The sequence below is a fragment of the Liolophura sinensis genome, chromosome 6 (assembly GCF_032854445.1).
Source record: "Liolophura sinensis isolate JHLJ2023 chromosome 6, CUHK_Ljap_v2, whole genome shotgun sequence".
NCBI classification, from domain to species: domain Eukaryota; kingdom Metazoa; phylum Mollusca; class Polyplacophora; order Chitonida; family Chitonidae; genus Liolophura; species Liolophura sinensis.
This window is the reverse complement of record NC_088300.1, coordinates 56,802,387-56,819,582: the sequence shown is the minus strand read 5'-3', so window position 1 is coordinate 56,819,582 and position 17,196 is coordinate 56,802,387. Positions and strand designations below refer to the sequence as shown.

Sequence of the window (17,196 nt, the reverse complement as noted above, 5' to 3'; positions counted from 1 at the left end):
TACGGAGTTATACTTTTCATAGCTTAGCCGAATATTCGTACAAATATGTTAGTCTGGTTTCCGCATATGTTAGCGGTTTTATTATACATTTGGTAATTTGATTTACTGGAAAAAGCACAAGATATCCACATTTACAAATCGTAGCAAGGAAAATGAGTTTTCATTTATAACGCTAGCTCTGTAACATTCGCGCATGCGCTTATTAAATGACAGAAAAATGGCAATGAGGCCACCGAGGACGGGATTTTCACAGTTCTTTTCAAGAGATAAGGTGGGAAAATGTTCAAAGAAGGTCCCAAAATGTGTTTTATTTGACTTCAACAATTGCTTAACTTAACCCTGGTTTAGTAAAATACTTGTGCTCATTCGGAATAATCTGGGTTTTAAATTCGTTAATGAGTCATGCATGTCGTCTGGGAGTGGGACATTTGGACAAGGAAGAAAAGAAAGTGTATATTATTCAAGTAGTTAAACTTTTTGTGTGATATGAATTTGTGTCTACTTTTCAATTTATCGGTTTGTAGCTATGTGGCTTAGTCCAAAAGATCCGCAACGGGATGCACTTACTGGATGTTTAACATACTATAAAACTGTCAACAGTAGAATACCCTCAAAAATAGACGTTTGATCTCTGTTGGCATGACAGACCTTTGTACTACGAGTTGCAGTTTTAACAAATCAGTAGATCACCCATACATGTTTATACCTTAATATACCCTCTACCATAGGCCTTATAACAGTGAAAGGCTGGAAGTGCTGGTCTGCCTAACCCCACCTCAACTATGGTGAATGGACTCATTCATTTTATTTTGTTGGTGTTGTACACAGTACTTAAGAATATTTGACTTCTTCGACAGTGACCAGCATAATGGTGTTAGGAGGAAACCCACGACAATTTGCAGATTGCTGACAGACCTTCCCACATATGGCTAGAAAGGAAGCCAGCATAAGCTGGTCTTAAACTTCCAGTTGTGGGAAGGTCTGTCAGTAACCTTCGGATGGTCATGGGTTTCCCCCAGGCTCTGCTTGGATTCCTCTCACCATAATGCTGGCCTCTGTTGTAGAAGTGAAATATTCTTGAGCAAGGTGTAAAACACCAATCAAATAATTAAATAAATAAACTCCCAGCTGCGCTCAACTTTTACTTTACTGTAGTGCTGCCAGTACTTTAGCCGCATGTACGTGACTCAACTGATCTGACGGTGTACTAACATATCAAGCAGTACAGACCCACACTTAAACCTGGCAGAATTAAGACATGACCAAGCAGCCAGTGCTCGAGGTTTCCCATGAGATACATCAACTGTCAGGCTATAAATAAGTATTGGCTTGAGCAGTAGGTCATACATATTCAGGTAATCCAACAACACAGACTATAAATACACTCTCAGGTGGGAACACTTTTGTGGATAGTGCGGACAGTTATAAAGAACATAGGTAACATAAATTGATAACTTGTAGATCCTAGACGAAGGGACTCGGTTAGAACTGTCAGCAGTACATCTTTACAAGCCCTGTCATCTGCAAACATCTTTGTCCCTCAGTGAGTTCCATGTGCAAAATTGTGCTTCCTAAGTGTGGGAAGACCAGCGAGCGCATATCACGTGACATTACAGGATATTGTGCAGTAATTTCGAATAGAAAGTAGGCTTGTATTCCCCCGGGAGATGGAGACCCTGGCTGTCACAACACATAAATTTACTGTTTAATATGAAGCCGCAGAAGAGTCAGAAGACTGTACGCTGGTACATTGTTAAATCAGATGTCGAGACAGCTTCACTTGTCGAGATATCAGCGCTTCAGCGTGATCTTGCCTTCTGCCAGGTTAAGGCAAAGCGTGTTGTTAGAGTTAGGCTGTTGAGAATTATGTTGGTTTTAGGCTAGTTCAAGGATTTTTAGGTTTTAAATGGCCAGATTTAATCCAGTTCAGAAGCACATCAAAAATACATGTGCAAGGCATCTGATCCAGTTAACGTTCGTACAGCACAGATAAACTGCCTTATTCCCCATATCTGTCTTAAGCCACATCACTGACAAGTGCAAAGAAAGCAGATTAAGTGATGCCCGCTTTGCATTCACATTGGCAATGCCAGACTGGCTAAATGCAACTTTTGCATTTAAACTAGCTTAGCTCTTCTCTTGTAAATGGTGATTATATATTTACATAGTTTTATCTAATTAGTCATAGTGTTTGTCCATCTTGATGTTTCAAAGTTGTGACATTTCTTCATGACATTACCATATTTCTTCTAAATTTAGGGCACCTGGTCTGCTCATTTTAGCCAATATATATATAATTCTAGCGGGAATATTGAGTTTTTTTATTCTCACATGGTTAGACCATCTAATAAACAACATACTGATATATGTACTTTTCCAAAAGGCAGGTGAAGAAATGTTGTATTCAGCTTTCAACAATACTAATATCCATCCCAAATTTTAGAAGAATTAGGGGATTCATTTAAGGATCTCATCATGGCATACTGGCAACATTAAGTAAGGCATATTTTTGTTCTCAAATTAACTGCAAGGATATTGAAGGTATGGAACAGCTCGGCATTGACACCTGCTTTGACGCCCAGATCATCTACTTATGGTTTTTAACACTAACTGAGTGCTAACGTTAAAAGTATGGTGAAGACTAAGATATTTTCATTGCAATCTGTGAGTACATTTTTAATCTTCATATTCCAACTGAGAAGGACATAACTTTAAAAAAGTTCTTCAGGCAATTTGGGTGCCATGAGAGAGATATCAGAGCTCCAGCGGGTTGGTGTTAGGAACAGTGTGGGGATTTTCACTATTATTAAAAGTGAAATATTCATGAGTATTGTGTAAAACACCAATCAAATAATTAAATCCCGAGGAAAATTTGTACTAGACTGTAGTTCAGGCCATGGTCAAAAATTTTCCCAGAGGAAAGGGCTCTGCTCTAAATTTGTATTTGTTTATTTATTTTTACTGGCCTTTTGTTGGAATTCCTTTATTTTAATTTTTCTCTGAATGTTAATTTCTTTCAAATTTCTACCTTTTTCATTGATCACAATAAAAAAAGTAATAAAATTTGCTCACTGATAATTTGTTGTTTTCTAATCAGGTTGGGTTATCCCAACAAAGAATGATGGCCTCTATTTCTGTATACACTGTAATTCGCTGTGCTTTTGCATGGTTGCAAGGTGTTCTGAGGGGATTGTGGTTTGTATACTGATAAAAGTATGCTTTTTATGAAGCTCTGAAATTTGTGAAGCCAACCAATGTACGCTGTAGTTGTCTCTAAAATCAAATTATAAAGGTGTATAAATGGTACTAAAAGTATTCTTGCATTTGCGAAAAGGTTGAGGTATTTTAAAATTTACTTATATAAATATAAGTGTTAGAAATATAGGTTTAATTTTTAATTTTTTTTTGCCCTTACAATGTATATCCTGGTATACTTTTTGCGATACATGTACCTTTTTCGCTAAATTCTTCCCCTGCATGGACAGATCATGGTGTGAACATTTCCTCAAATGTGTAAAGTGTATGGTAGGTTACACCATTTATAGGCGTGCTGAAGTTGAGTGTGGCTTTATTGCAATATGTGACTGTACTTAAGGAGTAACATTCCATACAAGGTGTCTACCTGCAGTTTTGCAGTCAATAAGGTGGACACAGTTATTATTTTAGGTTTGTGACATGGCATGGAAACTAAAATTTATTAACCCCATCCAACTTATTGGCTGTAAACCTGCCAGAAGACACTCCTGTATAAACATGGGGGTAGTAGAATCTATGGAATATTTAATTGATTGCAACTTTGGCTATCGTGAATTAATGAAAAAGCTGTTTTGAAGGGCCAAAGCATGCATATATGTACATATATTTTGAAGGTTGTAACATTCGTAAATACTAATTGGCATGTTAACTTTGACAATGATACATTTCTCAGTATTAAAGTAAACACTGCTGCCACTTTGTTTACAGGTCGTCTGTCATACACAGGTTAAATATTTTCAGTTTTTCTGAGATGTGATGACATGTGAAAGCAAGCAGCTGCTTTCACAGAGAATGGAATAAAAATTTTCAGACTGTCTGCCAACCACTGGTTACATAACTGTATGTCCAATCGTTCTGTGATGACATTGCTTTCACCGAGAATGGAATTATAAGTAATATCACAAGAAGTAGTCGTGCAGGGTGTACATTTAGAATTGGATAAGGAGGTCAGAGTTTAAAAGTAGGCGACTGAATTTAAAGCAATGAATTTTCAATTACTTTGGGTTAAAATGTTCAGATTATCCAAAGTAAGCCACTACAGAGACAGCAGCAGGCAGCTGTCTGAAACACCTTGGTCTCTTGAAATCTGATGTGTGAAATCTAACCATTGATTTTTGCCCACCAAAACCTCTCCTTTCAAAATTAGATTTGTTTGTTCCATTTGTATCACTGCAGGAAGGCTTCGTCCTGCACAAAGAGTGGTTTAACATGATGTTTATGGTCTTTGATCAATTACTATTTATGTAATGCCAGAACGGTCCAAAAAGGTTGTAGATTAAAATTCATGGTATGCAACATTTAATTTATAAGACTACTCTTGATATCTGATATTAACTTGGAATGATTGCCTGAGTAAACCCTTTCTGTCAAAACATCCCAAAGTATGGTTGAAATATTGCCGAAGTAGCATTAAAGCCAGAATCATTAATTCTCATTAAAACAGTGAGATGTTTTTTTACCCAATTCTAATTTTAGAGTGAATAATTCTTGAGTATGCTATCTGAAGACATCAGTGAAATAAATCTTCAAGTCAGGAGTAATAGGAAATGTGTCAAAGTGTACACCTGCCCAGTTTCATTAACTGTAATATTTTTGAACAGCGCTAAACGTCAATCAAATCAATATTCAACAATTCAATCTTTTACTGTGGAGGTGTAATGGGAGAAATAAATATTTCAGCATTTTCCTCTTTTACTTACTTTTCTAAATAATGATTTTGATACTATCATCGGCTTTGAGATGAGACCAGATTATTTTATTCTGACCATTCAATCTGTCGCCAAGTGAAGGAACTATTCAACTGCTGGTGGCAAGGTTGTAATTCAGATTTTAAACAGCATTCCTTTGAATTTTGAACAGATTTTAGTATTCAGTAATTAAATATAGGTTTTTTTTTTTTTCGTAATTTACAAGAATTTCCAGGGAAAATTTGTATGATGCAGGAACAAATCAATTTTAAGATTTGTGACTCAAAGTGGAAAGAATTACAGAAAATTAATTACATATTTTGGACCATATATCCAGCTGCATTATATACTTAATTCATGTGCTTAGCACTTAAATCTATTGGATGATAAATTTAATTATTAATGATTGTGGTGTTGTAAGTGCCATCCTGGTTGGACACGTTTATGTACAATGATACATGTATTTCTTTGTCTTTCAGACATTTCGTCCCAAAAAGCGATTTGAGCCTGGAACAATGAAGTTTAATCTTCATAAGCAGGCAAATGCATCATTAAGCTCTGGTATTGACCTAAAAGAGGTTGTGAAGCTTCCCCCAGGAGAGGACCTTAATGATTGGATAGCTGTACATGGTAAGGGGCATGTCACTGCCAAAATTGGCAGATGGGCTTACCACAAAGCTGCAGTGAAGCATCAGTTGGGGATGGTACTTATACTCAGTTTCATAGATTTTGCTGTCCTGCAGAACTGTAATGATTGCCCTAGGGTAAGAAAAAGTCATATCCATGTCTAGTGCCATAAGCATAGCATGGATTCCAGTGAGGCAGCACTGTATGAGTTCATTTGTGAAAGTGAGGTTAAGCCCTCCCCTTACCAGGAGACGAACATTTCATAGGACAGGAAGTGGTAATAGCACACAAACGAGCTGTACATATTAGCATAACAGTTCTGTGGAATGTACATGTTGACCTATAGTTTTATAAAAAGTGATACAGCTATATCATAAACAGTTAACATGTACTTGTATTTGCAGTTTTGCTTAAACTGTTATCACTTTTAATTGTGTGCATTGAGACAGATCTTTATTGTGTAAAAACAGATGCGAGAAAATTTAATATAAAGCATTGCTGAAAAATTGTATTTTTCATATGAAGGAGAAAGCTCCCACAGGGTTGATCATACATGTAAATGTAGTTTGAGGCCAGGCCAGTCTGATGTTATGTATTCTAGTCCGAGGTAAAAACCATATCTGTCTCCAGTGAAGTTGATAGTAGTGCAGGTTAGTTAGTGGTGGAGTCATGGTAGCCTGGACTGGGATAAGTCACTGTGGTCAGGAAGTGTCTGACCCTCTTCACACTCCACTCATCAACCTAAGTCCGGTGGCCACCTGCTAAGACACCAGTGATATCCTGGCAGAGGAAGCAGTCAACCACTGATTGCTGCTGTTTATTATTTAAGGTTGCATGCTATTGAATTAACATATGGATGGCAGAATGGTGTCATTATTTGTGTCGACTGTTATCCCTTCTAAGCATATCATGGTGCTAGTTTCAGCTTACACCAGCACACATCATATCCTCAGAAGGGGAAGTCCCCAGTAGGACTTGTTTGCAGGAAACTTCACTCCTGTCCTAAAAAGAAAATTTCTTGTATATATTGTTTTGAGTGACAAGTACAAGATGTAAACATGTTTGTAGATGTAGAGACTTGGATTATAAATTGAAAGAGATATGGAGATTTAAATGTTATATAGTTTGTTTGAACTAGAATTGAGTTGTTTACTTCTGCTGTCCCTCACTGGCATCTAATTGGTGCAGATTACATCAATTTTTCCGTCAACAAAAAGATACCAGGAGGGACAGAGAAACCAGACATCAAAACCATTAGTGCAGCAAAGTTGTTCAGCCCTTGTATGCCTTCATTGTATTCTGCAATCAGCTGACTGGCATCTGATTGGTGCAAGTGTTGAGTTTCCTCGTCACCAATCCAATACCAGGAGCCAAAGACAGTTTCAGAAATCATATGGCTCCATCCCATACTGTATATGTAGAGGTACATGTACTATGCTGGAATGTATTGACTTACCTGTTGTAAGGTTGGGGACTGAAGCCTGTTTGAAGCATTCGTCTATGACCAATGCATGGTGTGGTCACTTTAGGTTGTGGATGTTCACTGGTCTGAAGGTGTAGGGTAGAGCAGGGGTTATAAAGCCAGAGAATGGGCAGGTTGTCAACGGGTCTCCAGGGGAACAGGCCTAAACCTGGAGTGTTGGCCCTTACCTGTCAGACCTGGAACATTGGGCTCTGGCAAGCTGTTAATTGTATCACCTGCTAGTATTGCCAGGTCATTGTTCTAGCAAGGTGTGTTTGTGTTGGGGTTATGGGAGATTTTCATTTTGTTCTGCTTCATTGACCAATAATAATCAATTTTCAGTGTATACCATGTTAGGAGAACAGCTGGTGAAAATGCAGGTTTCTGTTAATCTAAGCCAGCTTACAGATTATTTTACATCACTCATACTTATGCAAGGACATTGTACACTGATAGGTCAGAAATTATGCAGCATTACCAAACAGCACTGTGAAGTCTTGATGTAACTGTATTATTTTACACAATAGTTTCTTAGTTATTTTACATTCCACCATGCATTTTCTTCTTGTGTATGCAATAGGAATTAAGGACTTATGTGTGTATGGGGAGTGTTTTTTTTTTTTAACCATTGGACATACTCCAACTATCATGTACATTAAATGTAAATCATCATCAGAGTTAATATAATTTCTTATCAAATTCAGTAAAATTTTAAATGTAAGAATAATGCCTTTAAATCCATATCACTCTTTCATTCACAGTTATAATAAATTGTTACATTGTTTTCAGTGGTGGATTTTTTTAACCGTATCAACCTATTGTATGGGACAATATTAGAGCACTGCACAGAGCAGACCTGTCCTACCATGTCCGGGGGCCCCAAGTGAGTCAAAGTGTACATTTATAGAGCTCCTGACTAATTAAAATGAATGATTATGGCTTAACGTCACATGGGCAAAAGTTTGGCCATATCATGGTGATTTGGACTAATTATAGCGTAGCCTAAATAGTTCCTTGTTCTAAAGTTCAAAGTGGAATGCTCTTAACTTACCATCATCTAGCAGTTTGTTATTTGTAGTGTTGTAAAGTATTTCATTTTTATTGTATATTAGCTTGTGTAGTGCTAGGAATTTTATCAATTTGTTTGCCGAAAATGTGAAATTTTCCATAGCTGCTACATACAGCATAGATGTTCTCCTGGAGCACTGAATGTCATCCAGGAATTAAATTGCTAGACAGAAAAATGATATGGGAGAAAACTCTCGTCTAATCTAACTCACTTAAATCTCTCAATTCATTGTTCACAAAAATTATGTAATTATTCAGTCAGCACACTCTAAGGTTAGATGAATACATGAGAATGCTGTAAAAATACGCATTTGATTTCTGTTAAGGCAGAACATATGCACAAGTAACATGCAGTGACACTCCCCACTCTGTTGTTAAGGTACGAGTACCACTGGTGTGATGGAGAGAACTACAGGAAACCAACAGCTTTAGCAGCTCCTCACTACATCACATTGTTGATGGAATGGGTGGAGAGACAGATTAACACAGAGGAAATATTCCCTGTTAAAGTTGGTGAGTTTTGCAATTGTCCTATTAATTCTCAAAAAAAGCCCAAAGAAACAAAAGACAAGACATAGGAAATGGTTTTCCTCAAAATTGCGATGAATGTCTCTAGCCTTAAAGGTGAATTAAGCTGCAGTCACTTACAAAGGGATGTTTTAGTTGTGGGTGAGTAGATAAGACACTAATCTCTCAATAATTTGGAGACACCAGATATAGGTTCAATCCCGGGCATAGTCGAGGGCTGTGTGGATTACCCACTCTCACTGTTCATGGGGCCATGTTGACAATAACTTAATAGTGCTCTTACGGACGTCTGACAGAGTCTCACATTTATTGAAGATCATTGATCTCTCACCAAGAAGGCGTTCATATCTGTATATCAAGAATGGGAATATCCAACATGGGAAGGCTCTTGAGTAACTTGCCAAAGGCTGATGGTTTACCAGGGACATTCCAGTTTCCCTCGCAAAAACTGACCACCATTGTAAAAATATAAAATTTGTGAGCATTAATCAAATAAATAAAACATATACTTCAGAACTTCATCTTACAAATTGTGGGAAGTAATTAAAATGTGAATACATGTAGTATGCAGTGACATTGATTACCAGTAGTATTGCTAAGGAATCTACATCCTCTCCATTAGTATTGCAGAAGGTCATGATAACCCATCATGAACTGGGTGATCTGGTTTATGTTTGCATACATTAACTTGTCTATGGTACGTTATCGTTATTCTAAATTTGATCTTCTTATTTCTTTTCATTTCAGGTGTTCCTTTCCCTAGAAATTACTTGCAAGTAGTGAAGAAAATTCTGACGCGGCTGTTCAGAGTATTTGTCCATGTCTACATTCATCACTTTGACAAACTTGTTACTATAGGAGCAGTAAGTTGAAACCGGAGTTAAGTTTTTGCAGATCTAGGTATTTTTTTGAAGAAACTATTGAGCCTGTAAGGTATTCTTCTCAGTGGGAAGTCTTGCATAAGAATTGAGGGACATGCACATGCACAGAGTCATTGGGATTGATCTAAAGACTTGTCTTTTGAAGCGTTAACACACCATCTCCAGCTTGAGGGAGGAGCCTTTCAAAAATAATCAACTAAGTTTTTGAGTACAGATTAGAATGAGGAAATAGAATACAATATTGTAACTGACCATTAGGGTCTTCTACAAAAAATATAAATGTATAAATGTATGTAGATGTATGTAGAAAATGATTAATTTCATGCATCTTATCATTGACATCTTGACAGAAGTCATTCAACAACATCAGTATCACAGATGTAGAAAAGTGGTTTTGCTTGTTGGCCAAGCACAAATACTGTAACTTACGATTTGGGAACATTTTGCATATATATAACACCGATAAGGCTAGACCTCTGTGTTCCTCATCAGTAGGATTACTTTGGTGCGTGTTTCAGGAGGCCCATGTGAACACATGCTACAAACACTTCTATTATTTTGTGACTGAGCATAATCTGGTTGACAAGAAGGAATTGGAACCCTTGGTAAGGAAATTTGTTATCTGACTGATTAAGCCTAAAGGAATGTATGCTGCAGTTGAAAGGCTAATACATACTACATTGGTAAATACTTTGTTTTTTTTTATGTTTCTGACATTTTGTCTACAGGAACTAAAGGTATTCCTAAAGTAATTATCCAGACATGGAAATCTTGTGGTTACGAAATCTTGCAGACTTTTGTTGTGTGCTGTCCTTTATGAAGCCACAGTAGTTTGTATTCTCTCAGGAATAAGGCTGTAAAAGCCAACAAAAAACCTTAGTTTTCGTAAATTTGAAACATGTATTACTTATTAACACCGGAGCTATGGCTGTTCATTTAAAAGTAGTTTCTTCATTTAATCATTTACATTCACATATAGCTATTAAAATATGAATTCAGCTTCATATGAATATAGAGAATGTCAAGAACTTTGAATAAAGGTTATGATTGGCAACAAATATTCTGTTAGTCTACAGTGAATATTATGTCTACGATCAATCATGCATATAACGGGTGCTACACTGTATTCTCTTTAGTGGAGTGAAGTCTTACTGAGTATTACTGCATTGGTTCATCATCCTATTCCTAATCATCACATCATCTTTTAAAATATATTTGTTAACAACTTGTTTGAGTGTTTGTGAAATTTAATCGCTTAAGTTAATTTTTTTCTTTTTGCAGAAAGAAATGACGGAGAGAATATGTCACTAATAGGCAGTATGGTTCCAACTAGGTACTTGCAGAGTTGTCTCCCCTGGTTTCCAGACCAGAGATGATTAACCCTATATGTTCACCTTGGCAAAACTTATTACTGTAATATCTCATAGTTTGGCTGATCATTACTGTACCTTCCAGTAAAAAGATAGCTGGACAGTCAGATTTTTGAGATGTTCTGGTTCCACTTGGGAGCTGCAGCAGTGATGTGGTGGTCTTGCAAGGCAAACAGAAACCAGTTCTTATATATTGTGTATATAGAATGTACTTTATTTTTGCCTATATGTACAGGAGTCATGTAGATACATCTTGCAAATGTTCTCATCTACTAACATTGTTAACCATTCAACATAAATGTCATTTAGTATCAAAGGTATAGTCAAAAGAGCCTGATCTGGGAAGATCTGTTGTGGTTCATCTCACAGTAATTTAAAGCATTTATAGTTATGGTATTACCAGTTCATTGTTTTATCATTTGTATTTATTGTCTGAAAAACCAAATAGGTTTCGTCAAAAGTTTAACATGCAGTCAGTGTAGCCTAAATAGTTTTAGACGATGATTTATATTTCTTTAGTCTGCCAAAGTCCTGAGAATGCCACACTCACAGTTATTGTGACCGATGCCCAGTATATAACTAGTGTTTGTGGTAACCTCAGTTTGAAGGATAATAATAATAAGTTTCAGGGTTAGTCAATTGTCAAGGTGTATGTGTACATACTTCCCATTACCATTCCTGGTTCATCCATTTCATGTAAAACATCCGTCATACTCCATTCATGAGATTGCCTCAAATAATGTTGAATGTCATAATAGCTCATCTGATAAATATTGTAGCCCATAGCTTCTTACAATACCCTTATGTGCTACTTCAACCATGAATCAAAATGTCTGCTCTGCATGTTAAACAAAAATGTTTATGTTATATTTGAATACAGTAAATCACCTACTTGTATAATTTGACACCTTTTTTTTTTTTACCAGCTTTTTACCTTGGTGTACTAAGTTGATAAAAAATGACATCTTATGTGAATAACAATAAATCACATTATTTTTGACAGACTATTCACCATCCTGTACTGTAGTTCAAATTGCAGAGCAGTGAAAAATTTCTAGAACTTGTAGGTGATTTACTGTACTTCACGTTAGCCGTTAGGTTAGTGCTGCAGTTTTCAAAAAAGGCTTCATTATTCATCCAGAATTAGTATGGAGGTGAGGGGTGTGAAGAGCTAAGGCCTGTAGTGTAACATTGTTACATTATCTACCTCAACCTGAACCAAAGGCCAAAACATTATCATAGCCCACTTAGCGATAATCTGAAGCTGTAAGGAATTTTATAGACTGCAGTAACTATAATGCATACTGGAACCTATTTTCTACTCAGTTTAACTGGAATTGGGTGTAAGAAAATTTCACAACATTAACCAACAATCAAAGAAATAATTTAACTCATCAACCTATCACTCTTACCTACTTATTTCATAAATGAAAAGGAAAATCTTACAGTTTCATTTTATCAAATGTTAAAGTGGCTGGTCCACTGATGATAGCTGTTTGTTTTTTAAGAGATTAGTTTTAAACTGTGGTTGACTGTCTTTTGATTTTTTTTTTTTTGTTTCTGAATAAAATTTTAATGACAATCTAATTTTTGGAAAATGAGGTATACATATCTCCTGCGCTGCTGTAGATAATTCATAGCAAACTGAAGAAACAAGGTACCAGAAAGAAAGAAGTAGTAAATTTTGTAGGATGTTTTTAAGTTATGATCTCATCGATTTCTTGTATCGAGCCAGAATTTGTTGGCAGTAAACATGGGTGGTATATCAGTATACCAATACTGATAATTTGTATTTACATAGTTTTGAGAATTTAAAATTTCTTAACCTTACTCTATACCTTAGATGTATTGCATTGAATGTTTTCTCTTTTTGGTGATTAAAACAAACCTTTATAGCTATCCTTGCTTTGTTCCACCAACAACTAAGACTTTGAAGTTGTATTTATACCATGTCTTATGGAGTATTGGACTTCAGAGCACTGGTAAAATAAATTGCTTATGTTGAGTTAGTGTATGACAAATTTCTGATCTGTTTTTGAAAAAATCTCTTTCAAATGTTATTTCTTCTGCTCTTTGGCATTACATTCACCAGTTATTAGCTTTTTTCCCTCTCATTGTTTTTATACATATATGTTATACACTTGTAAGTGGAAAAATGAAAAAAAAAAAGTTCTTTTATACCCTGTATTATATATACTGTTACTCATCAAGCCATGATGTTTTTCACGTGTTGTTTTTGAGCCTTTTTTAAGTAGCTGTGTTGTATTTTGTTTCCTTACCTTTGAGATTTAATTTCTGTGGTTAATATCAACAGTGGATACACAAAAATGATGATTTAAGCTATTTCAAAAATACCACAGATCTCCCAAATTATTTATTTCATTGGCTTCTGGGGTATACAGCATAAGGCTTTGAATTTTTTAGCCACTGGTTTGCCATGATACAGAATGATCAAATATCAAAAAGTGATTTGTAGCGTATAACTTAATTGCATTGTTCTTTGCTCTCTATGCTAATTTTATACCACTGCTACCCCTAGCAAATTTTACACAGAGATCTTTAACAACAAAAACATGGAGGGTCACAGAGGAGACAGGAAATGATGTCAGAAAAAAAAACAAACCCAAAACTCCCCCAAAACAACACCAACTCGATCCTTAAGCCTATAAATACTTGATACATATGCATTCTCTTTACCTGAAGTATGCTCAACATGACACCTGAAGCAATTTTGTTGCTGCATGCTCATCACAGAACTAAAATATCTGTGGTTAAGATAGGCCTAAAGAAGTGGGAACTCCTGTGTCTCACAGGCTGAGAAGCCAAACTTATCTAGTGGTGGCAGCGGCCTAAAGCAAGCATAGAGAGCGGTGCAAGGAATATACTATTTTGAACTACCTTCACACCAATAGTTCTAACCTTTGCGCATCCATATAACTGGTGGTAAACTAAATTTCAAAAAATATCTCTAGTCACTGTACCATTTAATGTATTTTGTTGACATGTATTTAATCTTTGGTTCACTTCATGTGGTAGGAGAGAGAGAAAAGAAAAAGGAAAAAATGTACATGTAATTTAAATATGAGCACATGCACAATTCCAGATGAAGGTTCACAAAATTTCTGTGCTTGAAACCTTTGATATTTCTGTAGAAATTGTTAGACAGATTTTGTTATTAGTTGTACATGTATATGTAGCAGTTTTATGAGTTCATCTAGATAAAGTCTACCTATATGCAGTTATTCAAGAGATGCTCCATGGTTCAGATGTAACAGCTTGATATTCCCAGCAGTGAGTGCTAACCAGTTCAGGCAGCACTGAGACAATTCTTTTACCACATCAGCATAACAGCATTCAGGACAAAGCGTCATGGTTGCTATTGATATACATTTGCTACAATTTGTTTGGAGGCTGTGTTGTAAGACAAGCCCTGTCTGGTGTCAGAAATGCTTGAAGTGTTATGCAGTCAACAAACCAGACTGAAAGTGGTAACATTTATTTTGGTTATAAAGAAAAACAAAGAAGCAAATATATGTACCTCCGAAAAAATAAAGTCGGCTGAATTTTCACTGGACTTCATTCTGTTTTGATTTTAAGTGTGCATATTAGATATCATCCATGCCTTAGATTATTTGTATTTAATTGATATTTAAAGCCATATGGCCTACTCAAGAATATGTCACTTAGTATGCCAGTGGTGAGGTTTAGGGTGGTGGAAAATGTGGTTAACAACCACACTTCACCAGGTACAGGCCAAACCTTTTCACTTAAAACTGCAGTCAAAAACCTTAAAACAGTTCACATTATGTAACATTTACATCCACGTAACTTTACTCAGTAGGCCTTGTACACATGTATTGTTTGCATGTGGGCGTTGACATTCTGATGCATCATGCAGTGGAATACCAGAGCGACTGAACTTCGTGAATTGGCCTGCATTACATGTATGAACTGTAGCAGCTCGTGCTTCTCATTGATCTTGTCAGCTAGCTATTATTGCCATAGCTAGTCTTCACACACCTGTCATAGGCTGTTCAGGTGTCAACACATTGACGTACAGACTTTACAATATATAATTCACCATACACTGTCTGCTAGTGTAAATTTTCTAATTATATACTAACCAATATGAGCTAATAGGTACTGATAACCTCTTGGTTGTTTTCTTGTTAATAATGTTGTGTGCTTGTTAGTAGATAAACCGTAGGCCCTAGTGCTTAGCCCATGTGGTTGAGTCCCCAAATGGTTAAGTTATATTCAGAAGAAAGTAGAAAAAGTGTAAGTATTCAGACTATAGAAAAAGTATATTTTTAGGTTCTGTATTGCTATTCAAAATGTTTCGAGATGGTAATTTTTTTCATTACAGTTACTAATTAATGTGTTAATACTGGTATTTGTCCTGTATTTTTAAGTTTTGCATTAAACAAGATTTGAGGGCTGTTTCAGAACGAATTCAAAACTGGTATTAAAAACTTTCACACAGTTAAGAAAAAATGGGACTTGTTTTTGTGGGCCAGCCGATGGATTCCATGAGTCCAGAAATGCCTAGAGGGTCTCTTTTGAGCTGATTCTGCACAATAACCCAACAACAAAGTTTTGTTGAAATCAGCAATTTATTCGGTGCACTTTTATAATAAAATAAGACAAACTTTAAAGGCTTATGAGGTATGGCAAGTTATGTTCATGGCTAACTTCTAGACATGGCCCTAACCCTCTCAGCGGTGGCTGACTGACAGGATCAGTGGTGTTTTGGCAGCAGGTTCTGTAAGGCCTGTGTGCTACTTGCCGTCCTGCTTGATTGAATACACTATATATACACTAGTGAAAAAAACTTGGACATGTTGCAAAGTAAGATTGTAGAAAAAAAAACTGTAATGGGCTCGTCATTAAGAATAGAAATAAATAAAATAAATCAAAAGTAAGGTCGGACCAATTTAATGGCGACCAATTGAATAAAATGAATGCTCATGCACAAACGTGTACTGTAGACCATAAAGCACAAAACTACAAGGATCCATATGAAAAATAAAAACACTGATTACAAGGCATCTCCAGCTGTCTAGCATCTCGAAGCTTCCGGGGCCTATAGGCAGACCCTGGATCCTCTTGTGCTTGGATAGTAGACGGATGGCCGTACCACTTTCAAACTGCTTCTGACGCGTCTGCATACACATAAATTGTGTCTGATATATGTACCACATGTAAGACTTAGACCAGCATTATGATGGGAGGAAATCAGGCACAGCCTGGGGGAAACCCAAGACCATCTGCAGGTTGCTGACAGACCTTCCCACGTACGGCCGGTGTGGAAGCCAGCATGAACGGGACGAACTCACAGCGTCCGCATTGGTGAGAGGGTCATTAAGCCGACTTAGCCATGGAGGCCCCCAGCTGCCCTCCATCAGTAACAGGCCAACTACTTATGTATACATGCAATTGGGAATGCAATTAGTGACCCATCTTAGACAAACTTCATGGAAGACTTCATGAGAGATCTCTGTCAACTGTATTTTGCCACCAATTTGGGGAGAACGTAATTAATAAAAGGAATAAAATGGAGGGAATTCCCTGTCTGGGAAAGGGATCAGCTCTCCATTCTTTGCCATAAAATATCAAGATCTAAAGAAAATTTGTTTACTTTACCGCTATTAGCATTAAACTGAAGGATACATGGAACATGATGGTTTTTATTTCTTATTTTTATATGTACCGGTTTATATGAAGAATTCTCAGCTGTTTATGTAGTTATTTTTTTTTACCTATTTAGCTTTCGACTTGACTTTATTGATGCTACTTGCAGCGAGAGTATTTTTTACTCCATCGAAACAAGTTGGATCATAAACAGGGATCTAATTACGATATACCATAACTTGAATAAAGTACAGAGCAACAAATAGGCCTACATGTTCATCTATATCTCAATGAAATGCGTGACTAGCTCTGCAGGGCTGTGATTGCGTATGCTACAGGTTTAGCTCTATTGAGATTCGTCTATTGTAGTATATGATCTTAAGTACTGAAATCTACAGCACGTCACTTTTCTTGGAAAGAAAACTTAAATCAAAAACGAAATTCTTTACTCGTCATGTATGCATATTAAAACTGGCAACTAAACTTTATATCTAGGCACATTATTCAATGTAAGCCCAGGCGGATATTGCCATTACTTAGCCTTCACATGGCAAATTTATGGAAAGACATGGTTCCCATGTCTAGATATCCTATTCCCTCAACTTAAAAGTCCGAGTTCGCCTTCTGTAGGCTACCGGGTTGTCTTTTGTAGCACCCAAGTCCTGCACCTCTCCGCTCAGGGGTGA

At 36.5% G+C, this 17,196-nt stretch overlaps 1 protein-coding gene across 1 annotated transcript; it reads left to right on the top strand.

The window, feature by feature from the left end:
- Positions 1-193: 193 nt before the first annotated feature.
- LOC135466252 (MOB kinase activator 3B-like) lies at positions 194-14,435 on the top strand. The gene is made up of 7 exons (XM_064743662.1): positions 194-271; positions 5,423-5,573; positions 7,822-7,915; positions 8,480-8,613; positions 9,376-9,491; positions 10,028-10,114; positions 10,791-14,435. The coding sequence occupies exons 1-7, from the start codon at positions 194-196 to the stop codon at positions 10,818-10,820; spliced, it is 690 nt and encodes a 229-aa protein (XP_064599732.1). The 3' UTR covers positions 10,821-14,435.
- The last annotated feature ends 2,761 nt before the right edge of the window (positions 14,436-17,196 follow it).